Here is a 26,361-nt window from a genome sequence, read left to right on the forward strand (position 1 = left end):
CTGGTGGGTAGCCTGGTACTGAGAGCTGGGGACCCCTGCCATAGATACAACCACCAGAGGAGCAGCCTAGCTGAGCAGGCTCTGCTGTGAACACAGTACTCTGCAAGCTTCTTGGCTCTTAGCCTGCTGAATTCTTCAAAAGCCAACTGAGCCATCACCGTTTCCTGGAAGTCTTCCCTGACTCCCACAGGCCCTCCACCCCTCCATTTCTGAGCTCGCATTCCTCTGCCATCATGCATGCGTATACTGCCGTGTCGTAATCCACAGGTTGATGTGTCCCGCCCACAGAAGGGGTGCAGCCACAACCAGCTCTATAATGCCCAGCACACAGCACGTGCTCAGTAAGTCACAGGTGAATGAAACAAGAAATGAATGCATGAACCAACAGATGCTGGCACAAGCCAGTTTGAGAGGCAGAAATCCCAATCTCCAGGGCTCAGGCCTGCCTAATCCACCCCTGCCCAGGGGCTAGCCAGGCAGGGCTGGCAGACAGCTCTCAGCAGGCTGGCCTGTACTTGGACACCTGCTCATTGCTGGGAAGACCAGATGCCAATGCCTCTCATTTACTAGGTCACAGTGGTCTCTGGCTGGGGGATACATTTTGGATGATCAAAAGACTCAAGTCACTGGGGGCACTTCGAGGCAGGAGGAGTAGGGCACCAAGGCTGAAACAGGAAGCCCAGTCTAGACAGGGACCATGACATTAGGTGTGCTGACACAAACTTCGTTGGCCACAGACCATTTCATCCTGGGACACCTGCTGATCTTCACAGAACTAGCATAGACTTGTGACACTGAGTGACATAACAGTCAATTAGTGGAGAATATAAAGCGCTTGGCGACACTGACTACCCAAACCGTGAGCGTGTGGTCACCGGCAGTGAGGTTGGCAACTATGATTTCCATCTTTCTATCTGTCTGGCTACCACCATGGCATGTCTTCAAAGTTTTCCTTAAGAAAAGTGGAAATACCTCCCACCTCTCCTTTCTGTTCCCTCTGAGCCAGGCTTCCTTGGAACCTGGGGAGATGGTGGTACAGGGATGTGGGGGAAGGGTGTCCACTGAGGCTGACAGGCTAGGAAATGCAGGTGGTGGTGGTGGTGGTGGTGGTGGTGGTGGTGGTGGGGGTGGTGGTGGTGGTGGTGGTGGTGGGGGTGTCCCCCTGTAAGGTCCAGTGGGATCTTTGCAGTCATATGACTGACCTGGATGGGGGAAAGGTGGGAGGAGAGGGGACAGAGAAAAGACTGCACAGCCAGCCCAGGCTGACCCTCCCGAGACACACCCACCTTCTGTCCAAAGTAGAGCTTGGTAAAGGTAAAGGTCCTCAGGTGGATGCTCTTCTCCCGGATCTTGGGCTCAAGTTTCTCCCGGAACTTGCTTTCCATGATCATGCTCAGGTAGGGCCAGGTCTGAGAGATGATCTGTGAAGATGGGAAGAGGCCCTTGGTCGTCAGGTCTATACTGCCACCGCAGACCCAGAGCTGCATGGGACAAGGTCCTGATTCTCTGCAGCCTGGTCTTGGGGTGGGGGTTCCTATGCTGCAGCACTCACCTGCCTGCCTGCCCACCCATCTGCTCACCTGTTCACCTGTCTGTCCTTCAAACATCTGATAACTACAGCCGTGGTTCCCACTGTCATGCAGGCAGCAGGACCCCAAGATTTGGTGCTATTCTGCAGAGCACCATGAAATACTCATTCACTACATTTAATGTTAGGAAGCCCTTTAGTTCTCTGCTAAGACATGATCTCATTCTACACTGTGGTTTAAACAAAAAGTAGTAGACGCAAGAAGTTTAAGAACAAAATTACAGAAGAGAAAGTTAAATTGTTTCCTGTGGATTTAATTTTCTAGCAATCAGAAAAGGCAGCCTTTGCCCGATTTCTGCAGCAGAATGACTCACTGTACTGGTTTGGGAACCAAGTGCAGGACCTGAGGAGAAGGAACATGGCAGAGAGAGAGGAGGATGGTGGAAATCAGAGGGGAATGGAGGGAGGGCCAGCCAGCAAGTACATTCTGTTTGGGGCAAGGCTTCTCCATCTTCTTTTTTTTCTTAAATGGAGTTTTGCCCTTGTTGCCCAGGCTGGAGTGCAGTGGCACGACCTCGGCTCACTGCAACCTCCAACTCCTGGTTCAAGTGATTCTCCCGCCTCAGCCTCCCAAGTAGTTGAGATTACAGGTGCCTCCCACCACACCTGGTGATTTTTTTTTTTTTTTTTTTTTTAGTAGAGTTGGGGTTTCACCATGTTGCCCAGACTGGTCTTGAACTCCTGGCCTCAAGTGATCTGTCCACCTCGGCCTCTCAAAGTGCTGGGATTACAGGCGTGAGCCACGACGCCTGGCCTTTTTTAAGACAAGGTCTCACTCTGTCGTCCAGGCTGGAGTGCAGTGGCATGATTACAGCTCACTGTAGCCTCAACCTCCCTGGATTAGGTGATCTCCCACCACAGCCTCCTGGGTGGCTGGGACTACAAGCGTGCACCACCACACCTGGTTTTTTAATGTTTTTGTAGAGATAGGGTCCCCCTATGTTACCCGAGCTGATGGATGTTGATCCAAGATTGCTATTTTCACATTACCAGAAGTGTCACTGCTGAGTGCATCAAAAAGCATTCCCTAGCCGGGCATGGTAGCACACACCTGGGTACCAACTTCCTTGGGAGGCTGAGGCAGGAGGATTGTTTCAGCCCGGGGGTTCAAGGCCAGCTTGGGCAACATAGCAAGACTCCATCTCAAAAACAACAGTAACAAAAATAAAACAGAGAACATTCTCAGCCTCTGGGTAAATTTGGAAGAAGCAGGTTGCTGCTTTAAGAGGAGTGACTGGGTTTCTAGGGATTCATGCAGGACCCAGTGCCTCTGGGGCAAACCTTGTAGAGTTCCTTCTGTACTGTGTTAGCTGGTCCGTGGATCTCTGCCTGTGTTTCGTCTTTCTTTCAGTAATACACAGAGGCCTACACAAGGCATTGGAGATACAAGACTGTATCTTTCCTGTGGGCTTGGGCTTCAGTTTAAATATGCATGTCCTTCCTCCATGTGCCCCTTCCAAAGCCATCACTGGAGGAGCCTAAAGGCTGTGAGATTCTAGGGCTCATTGTTCCCATCTCTCTCAAAGGCCTCTCCAAATCCCAGGTTCTACTTCCTCGGGTCTGATCTCATCTTCCTGTCTCGCTGGTTTGTCACTGGCCAAGTGCCTCCTGAGTATAAAGCTCGTTAGGACACACTCGGCGCCCTAGTATGTAGTTTTCCTACACAACTGTCTCTGTCTCCCCATCCAAGACGAAGGTGGGAGCCTCATATCCCAACAGTCTTATATCTGCAATGCCTTGTGTAGGCCTCTGTGTATTACTGAAAGAAAGACGTAACGCAGGCAGAGATCCACGGACCAGCTAACACAGTACAGAATGGACCAGCTAACACAGTACAGAAGGAACTCTACAAGGTTTGCCCCAGAGGCACTGGGTCCTGCATGAATCCCCAGAAACCCAGTCACTTCTCTTAAAGCAGCAACCTGCTTCTTCCAAATTTACCCAGAGGCTGAGAATGTTCTCTGTTCTTTTTTTGTTGCTGTTTTTGACATGGAGTCTTGCTATGTTGCCCAAGCTGGCCTTGAACCCCCCCGGGCTGAAGCAATCCTCCTGCCTCAGCCTCCCAAGGAAGTTGGCACCCTGGTGTGTGCTACCATGGCCTGCTAGGGAATGCTTTTTGATGCACTCAGCAGCGATACTTCTGGTAATGTGAAAATAGCAATCTTGGATCAACAGCCATCAGGAAGTCCTTTCATATACCTAACCTAAGTCATTCCTGCTACGGGCTAAGCCTCCTCCCAGAGGCAAGGTTTGTATTAGAAAAATTCCTCAGTCAGGAGGCTTGAGCTGGGGGCTGCCATGGAGCCCGCACAGTTAGGGACAAGTCTGGGCAGATCAGGGAGGGGAAGGCCTCCGGTCTGTCCTCTGTGAAGTCGGGATTCCTGCTGGGGAGGGCTCGGCCAGGGGTCATCATCCAGCAGGGGCCTCCTTGGGACACCTGGCAGCAGAGCCCAAGGGGAGTTCCCAGGGGTGACCTAACAGCAATTACAGTAGTGACGTCAGTGAATCGAGCCAGGGCGAGGACTCTAATTATTCCCATTTTACGGATAAGGAAACCAGCTCAGAGGCATTAGGCAGTCTGCCCAAGATTGCGCAGCAATGGCGTTGGATCTAGGCAGGAAACCAGGCGGTGTCCAGAAGCTGTTGTCTAATGTCTTCCTCTCCCTAGGCAAGTACAGCTCCACGACCTGGCGGGCCAGTGGGGATTGTACTTTTCTCTATACTTCTCTGTATTTTCTAACTTTTTCTGGTGTGACCACATATTAATTTAAATTTGTTGTTGTTGTTAACAAAAGCAAGTCATTCTGGTGAAAGAAGAGGGAAAGGGAGCATCCCTGCCCGCATCAGGCAAAGGAACTGCCGCCTGGCCCCCATTAGGCTGCTGGAGGCTGGTGTGCGTCCGGCCCTGCTAGGCCCTGCCAGCGGCCTTACCTTGTTGGCCCACTCGACCCGCTCCACGTCCGGGAAGTGGATCTAGGAAAGAAACCCCAAGGGGAAGTCAGACTTGAAGCCGCATACCCTCTGGGAACCAAGCTAGCCAGCCTGGCGGGTTCCCCATTCTGCCCACGTGCTGCGCCTCACCCCTTCCTCCCCGCTGCCTCCAAGTGTGCTCTCAGCACCCACTCGGCCCCCAGCCCTGGCAACTCAGATCCGGTCCTGCCCTCAAATAGCGCATCATCCGGTGGAGCAGGCAGCAAATCAACAGACAACGAGCTGGCACTGATTCCACAGTGCAGCCCAGCTCCAAGGCTCGCGTGGGCGTTTCTGGGCACGTGGTGGCAGGCAGGACAGGACTCCACACCGTTTCACCCCTCCCCTCCGCCCCAGCCCCACACCTAGACCGAGGTGGGAGAGCACATGGAAGGCGAGGAGGAAAGGGAGGGCTGGAAACTGCTGGTTTGCACACGCAAGTAAGTCCCCACTCCTGGGGAAGCACAGGACCCCCGACGTGGATGCCCCCAGGATAACACTCAGGTTGCTCCTTGCAAATTCCATGCCCCTTACTCGTTTCAATGACACAAACAATATGCAGTCTCCGTAGAAAAATTAGAAAATGCAAAAATCAGCTAAACAAAAACAAAAAACATTAGGGAAATCTACCACCCAATGATAGGTACTTAACAGCTTGATGTTTTCATGGACAACTCGGGAGCAGGGTGCTGTGTGGCACCCCTCCCACCTCGGCTCCCAGAAGCCCCTCCCAAACCTCCTCCCTTCCCCTTAGGCCCTTCCTATAGTCACACAGCTTCCAACTATGGGGTCACAACCCCTAGCTACTCCAGCTCCACTTGCTGGGTGAACCCCAGTGTGGGAAGGGGGAACAGTGGAAGGTGAGTGGAGGGACAGTCCTGTTGGCTGACCTGTGCATGACATCATTCTGAGAGTGCTTAATCCCCCTCCAGGATTCTCAGTCTCCTGCTTCTGTCTGCTGAGCTTCTCATTCCCCCAGGGGTTTTCTTACAGAGGAGTGGGCGTGGACCTGTACAGCGTACCTGCACAAAACACTGACACCAAAACAGCAGCCACAGCCATCACTGTGGCCACTCCCCAAGTCCCCTGAGCATGAGGCTGGTTTGGGGTCAGATTCAGAGTGGGCCTGGGACCACCCATGGTGGGGAAAGGGCCTGCCCCCTCTATCTGGGAGCTCAGAAGGGCCTTGTCCTGGGACTAAGTAGATGTGTCCCTGCAGTTCACACACCTACTGCGCACCTACCAAGTGCCAGGTCCTCAGCCAGCTTTGGGGTTGCCCTAAAGATTCAAACACATGCCCTGGCCTGCAGCCCTCGCCCAGGATCACAGCCATTCCCAAAGTGGGGGACAGAGAAGTTCAATTCTCCTGGAACAGTTAAACAGCCTTGATTGGTCAGAGGAGTCCAGTGCTTCTGAGACTCTTGGGACACCATTCTCCCATTCTCTCTTGGGATACTATTCTCCCAGCCTCAGTTTCCCTTGCTCTGGGCAGTGGCCTATACTAATTCAGAAAAGTTTATATTCCCAGGCATGGAAGAGAAAACGTGGCCTGATTCCCAGAGGTGCAGCTGGCCCAGCCCACAGAAACACAAGAGATCGATGCAGGAAGGAATTGTGGGGAGCATGGGCAGGAGCTCGGTTCAGTGGGGGTGACGCTGCCTGCCCAGCACACATTCGCTGCAGCTACCCTGGGTCAGGTCTCAGCTGGGAACCAGGCAAATGGGAGGCAAGACCTTTCCGTTGCTTCCTATTACACTGTCCAGTACTAAAGGAGAAACTCCTGCACATGGGCCTAGAGAGGAGACCCAGCTCATGTCATGGCCTCATCGCCTCCTCCCACTAGTCCCTTTCAATCCAACCACCTTTACCTTTTCTGTTCCTACCAAAGGCCTGCATGTGCCATATTGTGTGTCTGAAACAGTCCTCCCTGCTCCCCTTTGATTGATTCGCTCCTCACTATCTTAGACTTCACTTGCAGGAAGCCTCTCTGGGTCTCCCAAGTTGGGGATAAGTGAGGTGCCTGCTGGTTCTCCATTGCAGCATTTGATACACTTTACTACAGCTGCCTGGTCTTGCTGCCTACCACCCTACACACTGGAGGCTCTAGGAGGGCTTCAAAAACAAAAACAAACAAACAAGAGCAACAGAATGACCAAGACCCACACTGATTAAGCTGTCATGGTTTCTCTCAATTACCCACACCTGTATTTGCGGCTCCTACACGCTGGAAGCTGTAAGAGGGCTGACTGGGCCTCACCCCTATTAAGGCCTGTGTCTAACATATGAAGGTCTTAATAAATATTTGTGGAATGAATGAATGAGGCATGGTTCTTGCCCTCAACGAACTCACAGGCAGGCGACTAACAGATCACTCTGATACAGAATCATGACTAAGGTGGGAAGAGGGAACATCCTCAGAGGAACCTGCTGACCTCACCAGTAGCTGTCCTCCTTCCAGCCCAAGCATCACACTTCCCATCCCACACCCTTGGCCCAGGTTGTTTTGTGACTTCAGGAGCTGAGTAGTTCTGATCTCTGGACCCCAAAAGGTGATCCTGCTTGGTGGGTCTAACCCTGGCCACTCTTGGGAGTTGGTCAAATGAAGATTCCTGAGCTGCCTCATGCCACTGCATCAGAGTATATCAGGGTGGGGCTCACCAACTTATTTTTCACAAGCTCCTGGTATGATGCTGGAGTTCAGTCAGGGTTGGGATCAATGACCAGCCGACCCCTTGCGTCAGGGTGACCCACATGCATCCTGAAAATGTAGGAAGCAAGGCCGGGAATTGTGTCTCATGCCTATAATCCCAGTACTTTGGGAGGCCAAGGCAGTTGGATCACTTGATCCCAGGAGTTTGAGACCAGCCTGGCCAACGTGGCGAAACACCATCTCTACTAAAAAATATAAAAATTAGGTGTGCATGGTGGCACACACCTGTAATCCCAGCTACTCAGGAAGCTGAGGCAGAAGAATTGCTTGAACCCTGGAGGCACAGGTTGCAGTGAGTCGAGATCACACCACTGCACTCCAGCTTGAGCCACAGAGTGAGACTCCATCTCAAAAAAAAAAAAAAAAAAAAAGAGTAACAGAATGACCAAGGCCCACACTGATTAAGCTGTCATGGTTTCTCTCAATTACCCACACCTGTATTTGAGGCTGCTCACCAAGAGGCTCCTTCATGGATGAGTCTGAACCCCTTGAAGACAGCAACAATTCAGTCCAAGAAAATAAGAGACCACAAGTCCCCTACCCTGCCTAGGGACCTGAAGGCCCTCCCTCAGCCTGAATCTCAGCACCTGCCTTCCTCCCAGTGAGCTGAGGTGCAAGAGCCAGACCACATTCCTTGTGACTGCCCCTCAGTTTGGAGCAGGGGATGAAATCATAGAGACTAATTCTTGGGGAGCAATGACTCAGCCTCAGTGCTTTTCCATTTTGACATTGACGGATCAATCTATTTTTCCATGATAATTCGTCATTTTTGGAACTTGAAGAAATCTTTTCCCACCCCACATTCTCAAAGTTACTCTGGATTTTTTATCTATTGGCTTTCACGTTGAGGTCTTTAATCTCTCTGGATTTTTTTACATAGGGTGAGACAAAGATACAATTTTTTCTCCCTCAGGCAATTTTCAACCAACATATAAAAAAAAAATTCCATCTTTTTCCTTGTGAATCTACTTCACTCAAAAACTACCTCCTCATATGTACTTTGGGGTGTTTCTGGACTTGCCATTCAACTCTATCAGTCTGCCTGTTCCAGCACCACATGGTTTTCATCACTGTGTTTTTGCCAAATGACCTGGGGTAGGGTGAATCCCCTCCCCTGCGTCTTTTTTTTTTTTTTTTTTTTTTTTTTTTGAGATGGAGTTTCATTTTTGTTGCCCAGGCTGGAGTGCAATGGTGCAATCTCAGCTCACTGCAACCTCCACCTCCCGGGTTCAAGCGATTCTCCAGCCTCAGCCTCCCGAGTGGCTGCGATTACAGGCACCTGCCACCATGCCTGGCTAATTTTTTGTATTTTTAGCAGAGACAGGGTTTCACCATGTTGGCCAAGCTGGTCTCGAACTCCTGAACTCCTGATCTACCAGTCTTGGCCTCCCAAAGTGTTCGGATTACAGGCATGAGTCACTGCACCCGGCCGGCAATTCCCCATTTTGGTTTTTTTTTCACACTGATTTAGATAATAGTAGGTATTTATTGTTCTGTATGAATTTTAGAATCAGCTTGTCAATCTACAAAAAAAAAATTCTTCTGAGATTTCGATTATGTTTTTTAAATTATAAGTTAACTTGTGGGATAACCGACAGTTAAATATTGCATCGTGAACACCATTTATTCACATTTTCTATTCACATTTAGGATCAAACTTCAACTCTTTTTCTATAAAAGTCCTGTATATATATATTTTTTAGATTACTGTGTGGAATTTCATTTTCTGGGCAACTTTGCTGAAATTTTTTAATAGTTCTAATTGTTCATTGATTCTCCCAGAACTCTTTTTCTTTGATTTAAATCTGTTGCTTTTATGTTTTTAGAGTTGAACTTCATGAGTTTGGGGAATATCATTTATTTCCCATTTTTGTTTTGTAATAAATGAATTCAAAGGTATAAATTTCTCTAGTTTCTGACACAATATTTTCATTGCTATTCTGCTCTCATTTTTCTATTCCCATTATGACTTCCTCTTAATGAGTTTTTAAAATAGTAATGTTTTAAAATATCTACACATGTGACATTTCAATAGATACCTATTTTTCTTGTTTTCTAATAATAATTTTATTTCTTTGTGGCCTGAACAGTCTGTAGGACTGTCAGTTCACTGGAATATGTTGATAATTCCTTGTGGCCTAGTACATGATTAATTTCCATGACTATTCCATGTATAATCAGGTTATTAATCATGTCCTTCTAATATGCCTTATCCTTGCTTAGTCTTTGCCTGCTTCATTTATCATTTTCAGAAAGGGATGTATTAAAAGTTTCCAAGCCCAACTGCTGATTTATCTACTTCCTCATGTCGGTTGTTGATTCATATTTCAAGTTTATATTATGTAATACATATATGTCTGTGATTATCATCATTATTGAGACAAGGTCTCACTGTGTCAGTCAGGCGAGAGTGCAGTGGTGTGATTTTGGCCTACTGCAGCCTTGACCTCCCAGGCTTAAGCAATCCTCCCACCTTAGCCTCCCGAGTAGCTAGGACTAAGAGCATGCACCACCACGCCTGGCTAATTTTTTTTTTTTTTTTTTTTTGGTAGAGACAGGGTTAGGTCATGTTACACAGGCTGGTCTCAAACTCCTGGGTTCAAGCTATCTGCCTGCCTTGGCCTCCCGAGTAGCTGAGACTACAGGTACATGCCACCATGTCTAGCTAATTTTCTAAATTTTCTGTAGAGATGGCACTTTGCCATGTTGCCCATGCTGGTCATGAACTCCTGGGCTCAAGCCATCCACCCACCTCAGCCTCTCAAACTGTTGGGATTACAGGTGTGAGCCAACATACCCAGGTATATAATTACTGTCCTTTACAAGCATATAACAACCTCCTTTGCTTTGAATTCTATTCTATTTTGTCTAATATGACAATTGCTACCTCAGCTTTCTTTTGTTTCAGACTTGGCCAGTTGCGTATTTTCCATCCTATTTTCAACCTTTTTGAGTTCATGTCATCTCATGTCATTTAATACTCACCTAATCCCTTGTTTGCCCCATTTTACAGATAAAGAAACTAAAGTTCAGCGAGGTTACATGACTTATAATTTCCAGTAGTGGTGTGCTAGAACGGAGACCCAAGCCTGGGTCTGTCTGACCACAGAGTCTGTGCTTTTCCACTCCATCCACTCACTCCTCCTAAGAAAACCTCACACAGCATCACATAAGGTTTTATAGAAACCTCTTTTATAAAGTGTGGGATTTAGCAGGCGACTGCCCTTATGGGGCTTCAGCCCTGACTGGCAGAGGCCACGCCTTATGACTTCCAAAGGGCATTCCATAAACACTTGCATCTGATGCTCCCAACACTCGGTAAAGTGAACAGAAAATATATCATTATTCCCATTTTACAAATGAGGAGAGGCTCGGAGACTAGTTAGTACTTGCCAAGATTACTCATGTGATCAGAACCCAGCTCTCACCTGCATATGATTGGAGCCCAAGCTTCAAATATTCTTCTTATCCACTTCCTCTCCCCATCTTCCACCTGAAATGTCAGCATTTGAAGTCCATTCCTTAGTGTTTTTCTAACCTACTCCTTGTGTGTTTGAAATTCCACCTCCGTAAGTCTCAGCTTTCTCATCTGCGAGATGGGTACAATCTTGCCAACTTCACAGTTCCTGAGAAGACTAAATGCATGGATGATGCTTGGTATCTTTCCTGGCTCAGAATAAGCATTCTGGAAGTGGTAACTCTTGCTGGAAGTTGTACAGACCCGGGAGGCGCAGGCATTCTGACCCCTTTGACCTCAAGTACGTGCAACAACAAGGTCACTTGAGCTATGTGTCCAGTTCTGCCTCACCCAGAGCCCCGCAAATTCTCTGCTGAGTTTCCTAGTGCCTCTGGCCAGCACTGCAAGGGGAGAACAGAATGAGAAGGATTTACAACACAGTGCAAGTGGTTAAGATGGAAGGAGGAACACTGTTGGTGTTTCCCTGGCCTCGCTGATTGGCCCAGGGATCTGTGGCTCAGATCAAGACAGCCACAGAGAGCTGGGCCCAGTGCCTCTCAGGCACCCGTGTGAAACTCTGCCCAATGGGGGCACTGCATAGTGAAGCTTGGCAAACGCACCCAATCTGAGCCTCTGCCTTGTGTCTTTCCTCACTAGGGAAACAAAGAGAGGGCTGAAAAATAAGATGGGTGGCTCACATTGAACTGAGCCCTAAAATCACTGAGCTTTTGTTGCAGTTCCCCATGAGGCTGGGAGTCTCTGGGACCAGCTAGTGGGGAGTCACCCGCACCACCTGGCAGTGCAAAGAGCTCTGCAGCGATTCTCAGACTTCTGTGTTCAACAGTCCCACCTGGAGAGCTCGCTCCAGTCCGGCTGCTCGGTCAGGGCGCACAGAGATTTTGATTCCAGAGGACTGGGGCAGGGGCCTGGAAACCTGCGTCTTTAACAAGCTCCTGGTGGTTCTGATCTTAGTGGCGGGTGTGGAAGAATGAGTGCCCAGGGCTCCCCAGGCTGGAGGGCTTACTCCGGCCCTGGAAGAAGGTGGCTCGTCTGCCTCCGGGGCTTCCTGACTAAGCTCGAAAGTCACAGCCTGGGTTTCCAGCTGTCACTCCTAGGAGAACACTGCTGTGTCACCAAATTCTTACCAGCAGCCTACAGACCTCAACTCCTTCAGAAAGGGAATTCTTCCACAAACAGCAAGGGGAGGCCAGAGCCAAAAGGCAAAAAACAGAATATTATGATTTCCCTGGCTCTGGGCCTGCTCTGCCCTCTAAAAGGTGAGCCACCTCCACCTCATACCTGCTTTCTGTAGCCAGGCGGGAGGAAGAGAAGGAAGCGCGCCCAGGACTTAGAGCACAGGGTTTTGGTCTTAACTCCCTTCAGCCTCAGGTTTCTTGCTGATTAATAAGTGGGGCCGTTAATTCCTGTTCTTCCCAGATCCACAGTCAAGCAAAACAGTGGACATAAATCTACTTCTAAATGGTTTGGTGTTAGAGACAAATCCAGCGCTCCAGCAAGCTTCATCTCCATAAAACTTGTACACTATCCTCACTGACATACTACAGGTGAGAACATCTCCCCAAAGCAGGCCTGGAAAATTCCAAAGATGCCCAGACACGTGGTCAAGTCACCAGGATGTCAGACGTCCACTGTCCTCCCTGCACTGCCTGTCAGAGAAGTTTAAATAGTTCACAAGCCTCCACCCTCCCCATCTGAGGCCTCCCTAAACTAACATACCTCTTGATGCTGTTAGTGTACTTGAGCCGAAGCGTTCCAGGCAAAATGAGCTAACATTTTAATGACGGTGTTTTTAGGCATTGTCAAGGGAGTGATGGTGAAGAGAATTTAGAGAGAAGAAGGTAAAGCAAATTCAAGTCTAACTAGAATTCCATGCTAGACAGGCCACCAAAGAGGCCCCCAGCAATACTCCATCTTTAGGTGGTGATGTCTGTGCATTATTTCTTAAACCACTTAGGAAAAATGATTCCACAGCAGTGAGGAAATGGAGCCAGAATGACAGCTGCCTCCTATCGGAGCCAAGGGTTTTGGTGGGGTCCACACAGATGGGTCTGGGGCTGGGGTGGGAGGCCTTGACAAGAGCTTGGGCCACCAGACCCTCTTGGGAGGCGGAGGGACTAAGGAGCCTCACTTAAAGGGCCTCCCTGTCATTCGGTGAATTCTGCCAGCTCCCTTGCACGGGGTGGCGGCTCGCCCGTGGAGCAGCCATGTAGTCACACAGACACAGAGAGATGCACAAACACAGATATGTGGACACACAGGCAGATATACACACACACAACTACACAGACACATCTGCAGACTCACATGTGCAAAAACACACACTGATTCCTAAAAAAAGCCTCATGGCTCTTCCCTACTCCAAAGGACATTCTTACAGACAATACACCCCTGCCAACTAGCTGCTCGGAGGAGAGGAGACCCACCCATTCTGAGTGTCCTACAGAGATGTCCTACAAAAGGAGTGGCCATTGGACTTCAGATTGGCTCCTGTCTTCCCAAGATCGGCTGCTGCTCTGTGGCCGCCTGTTCAGTGGTTCCTGCTTTCACGAGCAAAGTGGTCCTTCGATTTCGCTTTTCTCCTGAGGCACAGCCTTTGTCCTTTTTTCCCCTCTGTTCTTGGAGGACAAATACTTAACCGTTAAAACTACTTTTTTTTTTTTTTTTTGGAGACGGAGTCTCACGCTGTGTCACCCAGGCTGGAGTGCAGTGGCGCGATCTCGGCTCACTGCAAGCTCCGCCTCCCAGGTTCACGCCATTCTCCTGCCTCAGCCTCCGAGTAGCTGGGACTACAGGCGCCCGCCACCACGCCCGGCTAGTTTTTTGTATTTTTAGTAAAGACGGGGTTTCACCATGTTAGCCAGGATGGTCTCGATCTCCTGACCTCGTGATCCACCCGCCTTGGCCTCCCAAAGTGCTGGGATTACAGGCTTGAGCCACCGCGCCCGGCCAAAACTACTTTTAAATCTTCCAACTCTTCTGCTTTAAATTACCCAGCTCAAGTACTTTGAGGGAAACAATTGCTTTGCCAACTTGAAAATCTGTCTGGCACTGTTCTGTAATCCACAGCTCCTTAACACACGCAGCCAGCAAACTGGCCTAAATCAGCTGAACCCAGCAGAACTGAGCAGATGAAATCCACTAGTCACAGTGATGAGAACACTGACACTGAACACGGGCACTCTTTGCTAAGGAAGAAGGGCTCAAAGCAGAGGGGGGTGGCCCTGAGCTGTCCACAGAGTAGTTTTTTAAAGAGGACCTAAGCGATGATAGTAAGCTCAGAGAGTTCAATGATCCAGTTACAGGGCTGGTAATTCCTAGAAGTTAAAAAAACTTATCCTCTTGCTTATCCTCTAGCACAGGCCCCAAAAGATAATATTCAATGGTGATAAGACCACAGTGAATGGGCAAAAGTGTCTTTAAAAATCTTCATAAACTTCTAGGAATCCATACTAATTAAATTGAGAAGTGTGGACTAAGATTTACACAGCAGGCATTCACCGTAGCATTCATTCAGCAGATTTCTATTGAGTCCTTACCATGAACTGGGCATTGAGCTAGCAGCTGAAGCTACAGATATGTACAAGACATATACCTTATCTTAAAAGAACTTTCAGCCTGGAGGAAAAGTTAGCCATAAAAATAGGTAGGTTACGAATCAGTCTGGTAAGCAGAGTGACAGACACATGCTCAGAGCTCTTAAGAGCCCAAGGAGAAGAGTCCTGGGGGTGGGGACTGAGTTTGGACTTGAAGGATGAGTCACAGAATCTAGATGCACAAATCAGAGGGAGAAACTGCAGACAGACAGAGGAACCACCACCCACCTCCGCTAGCCATGTGACCAGGAAAGCTTCGAAGTAACCAATATAATCAAGGTTGGAGAAACAATTACACAGCTTGTGGTATATTCACATGAAGGATATGATCGTCCTTAGAAGTGTTTTTGGAGAATGTTGGTAATATAATGTTAAGAACATAAAAAAATAAGAGAAGAAAAAGGTACAAGTTTTTAAGAAACTGTTTTCATATATTTTCTATATAAAGGAAGTACACCTAAACATACTGTATCTCTAGGTGGAGGGATTGTAAAATGCCTAATTTTTTTTTTTTTTTTGAGACGGAGTCTAGCTCTGTCTCCCAGGCTGAAGTGCAGTGGCATGATCTCGGCTCACTGCAAGCTCCGCCTCCCAGGTTCACACCATTCTCCTGCCTCAGCCTCACAAGTAACTGGGACTATAGACGCCCACCACCACGCCTGGCTAATTTTTTACATTTTTAGTAGAGACGGGTTTTCACCATGTTAGCCAGGATGGTCTAGATCTCCTGACCTCGTGATCTGCCCGCCTCAGCCTCCCAAAGTGCTGGGACTACAGGCGTGAGCCACCGCGCCTGGCCACTTATCCTAATTTTAACTTTTATGCCATTTCCAAATATTCTCCAATAAGAATGTTTACTTTCATGACCAGAAAAAAATACATTTTTAGACAGTTTATAACCAGTTATGTTAAAAAGTGACTACAACATGGGCAAAGGAATAGAGTGGGTGATTCTGGGATCCTGAAACATCCTATAGCCTAGAGAATTTCCTTGGCTTTTTACTCTGAGATTTCCAAGGCTCATGACTCATGACACACTGGCACGGGGCTTCTCGGTCTGCCCTCCCGCAGAGATAGGGCTTACGGAACCTGGGCTCTGCATCCCTCTGTGGCCTGAGGAAATCAAGTCTTATATCCTTAGCTTGAAATACACAGCACCTTAAAAAAAAAAAAAAAAAAAAGTGTTTTGTCTCTTTAATAATTCTCAATGGGGCAGAAAACATCTTAAATCCTTCTTCAATATCTGCAGTCGAGGAGGAGAAGGAAAAGGAAATCACTTGCCTCAAGCACATGTGAGCACTTTTGTGCTACAAGCTCTAGGTTCCCGGAGATTTAGAAATCCCTGAACTCTGCTGGGAGGAGTGGGAGGGGCAGGCGAAGGAGCAAGGCAGGCCAGGTCTCAGCTCCCCTCCCTGAGGTAGTTGGGTTGTGGCCCTCCCAGGTCTTCAGGGGGTAGCTCACACCTCCCACAGCCCCCTCCCCAAAGTCACCGGAGACATTCCCACGGAAGTGCCCTCTCTGCCTGCTACCAAGACTCTGGCCAGGATGCAGTGGAAGCGGGTGACCATCTCTCCCCACCTTCCTGCCCACTGCAGAGGGGGCTGCAACACAGGAGAACAGGGCCTGTCCCTACTCGTGGCCCTGATCCTCGTCCACCACGTGACCTCTCAGTTACTCAGGCCCTCAGGCCCTGGCTGAGAAAAGGTTGCCTGGACATTCCTGTCCCAGAAAGATTCGGCCCCTTGTAAATGAAGCGGTGAGCAGTCTCATGTGAGCTCAGGTATCATACATCGCTGTCCCAGAATCTGCTCACCCCAAGATGCAATACTGAGCTCAGCTGACCTAACCTGTGAAAGACTGTGGGCCGAGTCCCCAACTCCCTACCACAGCCGGCAATACCATAGTGCCTCTTCCTCCAAGAAGGCTTCCTGGGCCACTTCCAGCCCAGGATAGAGCCCCTCCCCCATGCTATCTCGGAGCCTCAGACTTGGAGTCACCACAGAGGACTGATCACGCTCTCTCAGAAGAGGCTGCCCTCGCAGGTCTGAATCTCCATCTAGCTCATGGGTTCCTCAAGGGCAGGGCCGTGTGTCACTCATGCTGCCCCACCTGCAGCTCTGTGCCTGACACACTGCAAGTTCTCAGTAAATGCTTGCTGAGTGAGTACAGGAATGAACACATGGATGCCTAGGATCCCTCTGTTGGGCTTGGAGGAAAGAAGGCCCAGACTCTGTCACTCCTATTGCCCAATCCTGGCCCAGGACATAAGTCCAGGAACCATCATTAAGACATGGGGCAGAAACCCCAAAGGCATGACTAAAATCCATCTGCCTCTTCCTTCCTGAGGACAGGCCTGATTCCAAGTCATCTGAATAATTTCACAGGGCTGCAGGGACCTCAAAGGTAAGAAGTCTCCCTAATTCCAAGCAGCACCCAATCAGTCCTGATGTTTAAAATCAGGTTCCGTGGCCCTGGTTCCAAGCATCAGGCTTTGTGATCTAATCTAAGAGTGCCCAGGCTAGTTCAGAGCTGTCACTGCATTTACTTCCTCTAATGAACTGAAGTATCTCAGGACAGACCCTGAGAGCCTGGGTCCTGGAACCACTGCTGCTCCAGCCACAGAAAGTGTCAAGCTCTCAGCACTAGGTAAGCAAAGCACTCAGCCCTTGGCTGTCTGCCTAAGTGGCTGGCAGGGAGGCTTGGAAGGGGCAATCCCAGGGACACAGCTCTGTGCCTCAGAATGCCCATCGCTTTGCGTGAAATGCTCACCTTTTTCCTCTGGTGCTTGCTTCTGCCCGCAGCCCCAGAGCGCACCCAGTTAGATGGGGACAGGCATGAAAGGCGGCAAGTGGGGTCCTGTGGGGTATGTGTCGCCAGAGAAAAGCTGACTCGGGACTGGTTAATGATGGCAGACCCTACAGCTATGAAGACTCTATAGAACATCTCCTAAAATGTCATGATTTTCAGAGAAATCAGAGGCCCGAGAGAACAAGGGGCTTCTCAAGATCCCTCCATGAATGACCCCAATGACTTCCACCACTTCACATCGCGACCACCTCACCAGCAGACACGCACGAGTTAACTGCCCCTCACAAAGCTGCCAACTGATGTAACTGATTGCTACCAGCTGAAAGGACAGCCAGCCTGGCTAGAAACCACAGATAGACAAAATGCCACGTTTTCTCACAGCTCTTTCTCCCCTCTACACTGCCTCAGGCTATTTTCCTACTACCGGCTCTCATTTCCCCAACCTAGAGTGAGGTGAGGATTTCGAACTTCCTTCCTCACAGGGGCCCAGTCATGGCAGGGGCAAATCAATATCTGATAAGCAACCCGATCATCCAGTTGAAGCACTGATCAATGGCTGAATAGCTGGAAATTTACGGGTCAGTGAAGGGCTGATTCATGCACAAATCCAGGAGTGAAGGCTGCAGAGCTCCACCCAGGGGCCCCTACCAGGGGAGGTGGGCAGGGAAGCAAAGCAGCAAAGGTCACCCCGAGAAGGGTCTCAGGAGCCCGGAGCATGAAGGACGGGCTCTGAAGATCAGAAGGCAGCTCTCGCATGAGCAGCACAGCTGGGACTCCGAGAACCCACAGGAGCAGGCTCCGGGAAGAGCCAGGTTGTAGGGGGTTCCACACAAGTGCTCTGCGTGTCCCTTCCGCTCTCTCCACCCCTTGACAGTCATCCAGATGCTGGAAAGACGAGCTTGCCACTGGGACACTTGGGCATTCATTTCATATTAGGAAAAGGTAGTTAGGAAGCCCGGGAATTGGAGGAACATAAAAGGACAGCCCCCACTGGGCATTTGCTTGTGTCTGGCTCTGTGCAAGCAGCTTTTCAAACAGTCGACTCACCATAACCATGTGTGGCAAAAAAGCTTTTGTGACTTGCCAAGGCCTACAATTAAATGAGTAATATCAAGGGCTCCGTACTTGTCACTGTGCTATACACAGTCCCTTCCCGACAAGGACAGCGGACTGAGGAGGCTCTTAATTCAAAAGTACACATAAACACTGTCAGAGGAGCATCCGCATGTAAACATGCAGCCTCTTGAACCCTCTGTTCAAGGGTGAGCTGCGGGGGCCACCCTGCCTTCTTCCCCACGTGGTCAGGCCACATTCACAAGACAAAGGGGATCCACAGGTTCTTCCTTCACTGCCTCTTCCAGTAAGGCGAATTCTTCCTTCCAGCTATATCTCCCATGGCTGGGGACCTGGAGGAGCAGCAGGACTATCTGAAGTTTGACTAGAAATCAGACATCAGGACCAAAATAACTGTGAAAGACCATCCAATACAACTTCCTTTTACAGGTGGGGAAACAGGTTCAGCCAGGGAAAACAATTTCCATGATCACCTGGAGGCAGCATCTTGGAGCAAAATGTTGAGAAGGAGTCTAAGACCAGGCAGGAAAGCCATGCATGACTGAGGACTGGCTGACAACGGCTGCCTTGGATGGCAGTGGGGAGGGATGGCATCCCCGCCTCAGCTCAGCCAGGACTTAGCCTCCACCCCTTCACAGGGAGTTGGTGCACATTAGAAAAAGGTGCCCCTTCTAGGCAGCGTACAGCTTGACAAGCAGCAGGTGGGCCGGATGTCCATCCCTCCCCATTGGGGGCTAGAGTACAGGGCCAGCTCACACAACATGCAACACAGGCCTGAGCGTGGTGCCCTTGAGGTATTCAACTTTTCTTCATTCAGGCCCCCAACTATTGATTTGCCATCCGTTAACCTGTAGAAATATTTCTTGATACCAAAGGAGGTCATAAGCCATCATCCTCTCTTTCAGGCAGAGAAATCAGTTCTCAAGAGGCAAGGTATGCTAAAAGGTCACCATGTGATGATGAAGAGATCCATTCATCCATGCCCAAAATCTTGTGCAAGGGGTCGTACTGCCCCCACCATGCCCAGAGCCCCGTCTCTCTTTGCCTTCATGGTTTGTGTTCCTAAAAAGGCAAAGAATATTCAGCCGGGTAGACTCCAGGTTTTCCATATCATCCCTGGGCGTGGAAACCTTCATGAGGTGAGTGAAAAGCTCACACCTGCATCTATTTGTATCCTCTTCACAGGTGTTCATACAGGCAACCAACTTCCCCAGACTTGTTTCTCATCCTGGAATCCCAATCACAGTAATGGTCAACCAGCTCCCTAAACCAGAAAGTGCCCTGGAAGACCCCTGGATCCTCCTGCACCCCCACTCTAGAGGCCACCACGCATATAAAGTCCCACTCCCAAGCATCTCCCTCCCTCCTCCCTCACTACTACCGTCTTGGCTGAAATCACTTTCCCAACTGGCCTGTCTCCTCCAGCCTCCCTTGTCCCACCATGCTGCTTTCTGAGCATCCAAGGGTCCTTCCAGCCTTCAGAACAGGGCCAGCCTCCATCAAGTCTGCCTAAACTTGACCCTGTCCATCAACCCCTACCACACACTTCAGCCAGGCCCAGCACACAGTGCTCCCTCATGCAGTGGCCATGTCACATCTCCATGCTGTGCTCACTGCCTCCCTGGGCCAGAATGCCCTGTGCCACACCAGTGGCTCAATCCAACAGGTTATCCAGGCCCTGGTCCTCCAACCTAGCCAGACAAGTCAGCCAGGTGACTTGTCTGTCAGCCAGGTGCAGAATGCAGGCAGAGGCCAGTCTTTCCCAGGTCCTTGTCAAGGAGAAAGGGGGCTGTGATTCGGGGACAATATGCTATGGAAACCTGGTAGGGTGTCCTTCATACCAGGCCTTCTATCTGACTAGACCCTGTTCCGACTCCTGGCTCCAATTCCCTTCCATGGCAATGACCTGTTATGCATCTGTTCCCCACCTGAGACTGCCCTCTTGGTAGGAGAGAGAGCATCACCTTCCTGTGAGTGTCCCTCTACCCAGCTGGGTCAAGCCTGGGATATGGGTTGCGGGGTGAAAACCCAGGAGGTGTCTTCTTGAGTTCAGGCTGAGTTCCCTGTTGGCTAGGTCCATGTTGCTCCTGGGGTCCGTATCCCCAACAGAGGCCAGAATTGTCTCTGTGGTGTATGTGGGGGAGAGGCAGGGAGGGTGTCAATGCCCCTACACGATCTGATTTTTGACCCAATTTCAGAAATAGAAATACTGCCTTTACATATGACTAAGTGCCTAGAGGCTTCCCTGATACAGAAGGGGAGAAAAGAAGGGGTGTTACTTGGTGAAGACTCACAGGCCCACCCTCATGGGCTAAGGCCACCAAGGGGGACAAAACAGAAATCTGACAGGTGGCCTGGACTCCCTCAACAGTGAGCAAGGGGTGTGGACAGGTCGAGCCTGCTTGCTGGGTCCACACCTTTCAGAATCACAAGCCCCACAGGACCATCAGGATGACCAAAGTCTGTGGGAGTCAGGCCCCATGCACTACCCCTATGGCTACTACCATAGAAAAGTGTGCACGCTTATCAGTCTTTGGCCCCTCCTCCCCCATATATGTAAGCTATTTACAAAGCTTTACCATCAAATCGTACATTAAATATTAAGTGTTATGAAGTGTATGCCCACTTTCAAGTGCTAATTCTCAGTCCCTCAGAATGTGATTCTATTTGCAGGTGGGGTTTTTAAAGAGGTAATTAAGTTAAAATGAGTTCATCAGGGTGAGCCTTAATCCAATATGACTGATGTCCTTCTAAGAAGAGATTAGGATACAGAAGACGGTGTGAAGAAGAAGGAAGACAGCCAGCTGCAGGCCAGCTGCACTTTGATCTTGGACTTCAAGGCTCTAGAAATGAAAGGAAAAAAGTGTCTGCCCTTTAAGCCATGCAGCCTGTGGTACTCAGTTATGGCAGACTGATACAATAAGACTTCATTGCTCTTATAAGATAAACTAAATGGGCCTTATATTTTTTTTCTCACACCCCACTTTGGAGACTACTGTCAGGAGGAACCTATGGCCCTGCTGGACTTTATAGGCCACAGGCTAGAGACAATGAGGGGTCTGGCGGCCTCCCCCGTGGGCCTGAGAGTATCTGGAAGACATCTAAGAACGCAGAGTTGCCAGCACCGGAGGAACCGTAAGGGTTTTGCGCAGACCAACCCGTGGATGGAACACCCCTCTTGCCAGTGTTTCCCAAGCTCATCTAATCATAAGAATCACCCAGGATAACTCTGTGTCACCCTGGGAGTTATTCGATGGGGCGCAGAACTTGGGTTTTCTTAGGTAAGCCAGGACCAGAAGCGTTTGAGGAATCCTAGTGCCGCCCATGCCACCCCAGGAGATGGGTTTGTCGAGGCAGTATGAGTGCGCCGGCATCCCTATCCGGCGGAGGGAGGGAGGGAAGGAGGCCCGGGGCCGGCGCCGTCGGTCTCCCAGCCGTACCCGCCACTCCACCTCCAGCCCCGCGGAGCCCTCCCGCTCCTGCAGTCGGGGCCTCTGCCGAAAGCAACTGGGCCCGCCGTTTCCGTCACTGCGGTATTTGCCCATCTACGTTTGGCGTCCGGCGTTGGTTCTCTGAATCAACAGGCGGGTGGAAGAAATGCCTTCTGATTCCAACGCGAGTAAGTGTGCGAAGTCCCAGACGCCCTTGTTTTTCTCCTGGGTGTGGCCTGCCCGTGACTCTTCTCTCGGGCTCTGGGGCCTTAACTGAAACCCAGGTTCCCCGCTCCCACCGCAGTCGAACCAGAGGTGGAGGTGAGGGTGCTGCGCGGCGCGGGAGGGGAGGACCACCGCCCCCAGGGTCTGTGCGCCGGGAGCGGTGGGGAACGGGGTGTGCGGGTCACCGTGCTCCCGCCCTCCCTCGGGTTTGCGCGCACCAGCTCCCCACTGACCGCAAGTTCCTCCGAACGTCGAAAGGCATCTCCCCACCTCCGACCCCCGCCCGGTTCAGCTCACCCAGGCTGGCAGGTGCTGGCCTCGCAGCTCGCGGCTGATGAACTCGCGTTCATTGTCAAGGAATTCGAAGGCGGCGGCCAGGCGCCCGAGCTTCCCGCGGCGGTTCCTGCGCCACCACATCCACAGCAGGGCGCCGAGCAGCAACCAGGTTATGCTGAGCCCCAGGTAGCCAGCTAGGTAGACAGGCCCCAGGTAGAAAAGGACGCGCACCACGAAGGTACAGAGCTCGGGCAGCAGCTGGCTGGACAGGCGCAGCTCGGGGCCCGGCGCGCGCTGGGCTCCCGGGACGCTGGGCTCTTCTGCTCGCATCTTGTCGCAGCCGTCTTGCCCTTCCCGAGAGCTTCACCCGAGCTTAGGTCCGCATGCCCCGACGCCCAGGCGCATCTGTCTCCCAAGCGCGAGGACCAGGACGCCGCGCCCCCTTGCCCTGCTGGGACTCTCAGCGCTCCGAGTTCAGGGTTCTCTACGGCGCACTGGAGCGCGGCGCCTGGAAATGCACCGAGCCGCGCCGCGCCGCCCCAGCGCTCTGCTCCAGTGAGCCCGCAGCTCCGGAAGTCTCCGCCCTAGTGGGGCGGGCCGCTCGACTGGCTCCTGCTGGCTCTAAAAAGCAACCAGCCGGTAAGCTCAGCCTCCGACCCCAGCACGTGGCGCAGGCGTCAGCCGGAGGTGCGCACTCGCTAGTCTGGGTGGACCAAGTGCTGCCCTAGGTGGTTGATGACTCACCGAGGCCTGTGTACAAACTGGCTTAACATGGATAAACATCACCTAAAACCTGTTTCCTACACGCAGTCTATAATACACAGTATAGTCTGGATTCAGCTGGCATTCGAGGCCCTCCCTGGACAGGCTCAGCCAAGCCTCCTCAGCCTCAGGTCCTGTGTCCCCGCCCTCCAACTGGATCCTAGAGCCTGCAACGCTGCCAGCTCTTCTGACATCTGTAAAGCTTAGACCTAGCCCCCAGCCTCATCGAGCCGAGCTCAGGGCCCCTCCTGCGCACCACAAAACCCTCTGCCCTGCTCTCCCCACCCTCTCTTACAGGTGTCAGTTTGGATCGTTATTCCCTGCATCATCAGACCGGGAGCTTCCGGGGGCCGGCCTGTCCTGGCCATCTGTGGGGCACCCAACAAGGGAAAGTGACTGGTGAATAAAAGGAAAGATGAAGAGGAAGCCCCTAGGTGCCTGAGAGTCAATGGTGAAGCCCATGGTTTGTAACCCTTTAATGATCAGAGCAGGTGGATCTCCGAATCTCTTAAGTTCGGATAGTAAATCGTCTTGTGGATAGTATATATTTCAGGTGGGCCACATGAAAGGGCTCACATCAATTACTGGCATGTGATTTTGGAATTGACAAATGTACTGGAATGATTTGGAATGACTCTATACTCTTTCAACAGGTTTATCAAAAGGCTGGAGCCAATGGATAGCAATCAAAAGATTCTCTTCTCTTTCCTTTTCTCTCTGTCTCTCTCTCCCTCTCCCCCCTACCACCCTCCCTCTCTCGTTCTCATTCTCTCTGACTCTTGCTCTCTCACTCTCTTTTTCTTTCTCTGGCTTTATCCTTCTCTCTTGGATAAAATTACTTACTGCAATGAGTTTTTTCAACAATGGGTGAGTTCCTGGTGGTCAGAATACCTGGACTCTTCTCTATTGTTCTTGGCTTTCCAGGACTCAGCCAAAACAGAGGCTGAAAGTCCCCCAACTTAACATCCTGTTACACTGGCATCTCCCAGTGTAGCCTAGGAAATCAACGGAAGAAATGCTGCTCGCTGGAGTTCCTTCTTGAGAGTTGCATGTACACAGTCCTATTAAAGGCTCTGAGAAGTCCTTCAGACAAAAAGCTATTAAATTCTATTTAACCCAGTGTTTCCCAGATTATTTGACCACAGAATTCTTTCCTCAAAATATTTTTCTATTGGTTAACCCAGGTCTGCTGAAGCAAAAGACAGTGTACGATAGGGATACAGGGAATTCTCCTGGAAGCTGAGGCAGAGTGTGGCTGGCTGTCAGGATGGACGGACCAGGAAGCTAAGTGCCAGAACTGCACTCCTCATCCTTGTGTCCCTCCCTGTTGACCTGCCTGTCTGACTGAAGTGCAGAACACAGCACTTTCCCCCCAGCATCCAGAGATGGAGGACACAGTCTCAACAATCCAGAGAGACTGCCTTGACCCTTACCCTGTCCCAATTCCAAATCCCTTGGAGACAGGATCCAACTGAATCTATCATCCCCTTCATCCTTGACACACAGCAGGTCCACACCTCAACCTGGGTTAGTTTGGGAGGGGGTGTGGAAGGTAGTGAGTTTGTGGGGTTTTACTAGAGAAACGAAGATTGTTGGTTTGTGAACTGGATGGACACCCACTGAGACAGATGCCCAGTCTGAGACCTGTGGGACATTGCCATCCTCAGCTGCATTGCCCTTCTGTTCCTTGAACACATCAAGTTCATTTATGCTGCAAGGCCTTTGTCCTTGCTGTTCCCTCTGCCTGGAATGTTCCTCTTCTAAAACTTCTCCAAAGTACGTTAGGGTGATGGGATTATGATTTCACCCTCCCTTTTAAAATTTATTTTATTTATTTTTTATTTTATTTTATTTATTTTTTGAGATGAAATCTCGCTCTGGTGCCCAGTCTGGAGTGCAGCGATGCAGTCTCAGTTCATCGCAACCTCTGCCTCCCAGATTCAAGAGATTCTTCTGCCTTAGCCTCCCAAGTAGCTAGGATTACAGACACCTGCCACCATGTCCAAATAATTTCTGTATTTTTAGTAGAGATGGGGTTTCGCCATGTTGGCCAGGCTGGTCTCAAATTCCTGACCTCAGTTCACCCACCTCAGCTGCCCAAAGTGCTGAGATTACAGGTGTGAGCCACCATGCCTGCCCCCCATTTTTAAAACCTTATTTATGTCATTAAATTACTCTCACAAATTAAATATAATAGAACATTGAGAATATGGCATTGAAAACTCTATATCCTACCTGGGAAGGAATCTGTGCCTAGAACATTGGAGCCTTTATTTCCCTCGATCTAGACATCTAGTGACTACCACCAGCAAAAAAAAAAAAAAAAAAATTTCTTGGGTGGTTTGATCACAGCAAAACCTGGGGAGAATAATGCCTTCCAGAGTCTTTACCTGAACACATTAGAGGGTGCATCCTATTACATACCAACCATTCAAAGAACAGTAGCTCAAATAAATATAAGTTGGTCACTAGTGTGGATTGAATTCTGTCTATGTTGAAGTCCTAACCCTTGGCACCTGTGAATGTAATCTTATTTCAAATAGAGTCTCTGCAGATGTAACCAACTTAAGATGAGATCATACTCAATTAGGGTGGGCTGTAAATCCAATGACTGGTGTCCTTATAAGAAAAGAGAGATTCGGAGATAGGGACGCAGAGGACACACAGGAAGGGAAGGCCATGTGAAGACACACATAGAAACCAGAGTGGTACAGTTACAGGGGAGGAATGCCAAGGATTGCTGGCACCACCAGGAGCTGGACACCAGAAGCTGGCACCACCAGGCTGGAGCCTTGGGAGAGAGCTCAGCCCTGCTGGCCTCCAGAACTGTGAGAGAATAAATTCCTGTTGTTTTAAACCATCCAGTTTGTGGCACTTTGTTACTGCAGCCCTAGGAAATGAATACAGCCTTCTACTGAGTGCCAGGCACTGTTCCAGGCGTAAGAGATTCAGGGTAAACAGAACCGACAGGCTCACTGCTCTCAGGCAGCTGACATTCTAGTGCAGGAAGACAGACACCAACATTTAAACCAAGTACAAGAAAACAGCAGGTAAGGAAAGGTGCTCTGCAGATAGTGCAGTGAGTGGGCTCAGAGAGAGTGGCTGGCGTAGCGGGGAGGGCTGTTTTAGCCAGGTTGAGACCTAAATTAAAAAGAAGACTGAAAATGTACATACAATATTATTATTATTATTATTATTATTATTATTATTATTTTGAGACAGAGTCTTGTTCTGTCGCCCAGGCTGGATTGCAGTGGCACGATCTCGGCTCACTGCAAGCTCCGCTTCCCGGGTTCATGCCATGCTCCTGCCTCAGCCTTCCGAGTAGCTGGGACTACAGGCGCCCGCCACCACACCCAGATAATTTTTTGTATTTTTAGTAGAGACACGGTTTCACTGTGTTAGCCAGGATGGTCTTGATCTCCTGACCTTGTGATCCACCCACC

General features: G+C 50.1%; 1 protein-coding gene across 1 annotated transcript in view; it reads right to left on the reverse strand.

The window, feature by feature from the left end:
• The window catches only part of ESYT3 (extended synaptotagmin 3), a 44,866-nt gene extending 22,159 nt beyond the window's left edge, over positions 1–22,707 (reverse strand). The window contains exons 1-3 of the mRNA XM_025376534.1: positions 22,175–22,707; positions 4,520–4,561; positions 1,287–1,421 (exon numbers count right to left, since the gene is read on the reverse strand). Of these exons, the coding sequence (XP_025232319.1) occupies positions 1,287–1,421; positions 4,520–4,561; positions 22,175–22,483 (486 nt within the window). The 5' untranslated portion in view covers positions 22,484–22,707. The remainder of the gene's footprint in view (positions 1–1,286; positions 1,422–4,519; positions 4,562–22,174) is intronic.
• Positions 22,708–26,361: the final 3,654 nt, after the last annotated feature.

The sequence above is a fragment of the Theropithecus gelada genome, chromosome 2 (assembly GCF_003255815.1).
Source record: "Theropithecus gelada isolate Dixy chromosome 2, Tgel_1.0, whole genome shotgun sequence".
Lineage (NCBI taxonomy): Eukaryota > Metazoa > Chordata > Mammalia > Primates > Cercopithecidae > Theropithecus > Theropithecus gelada.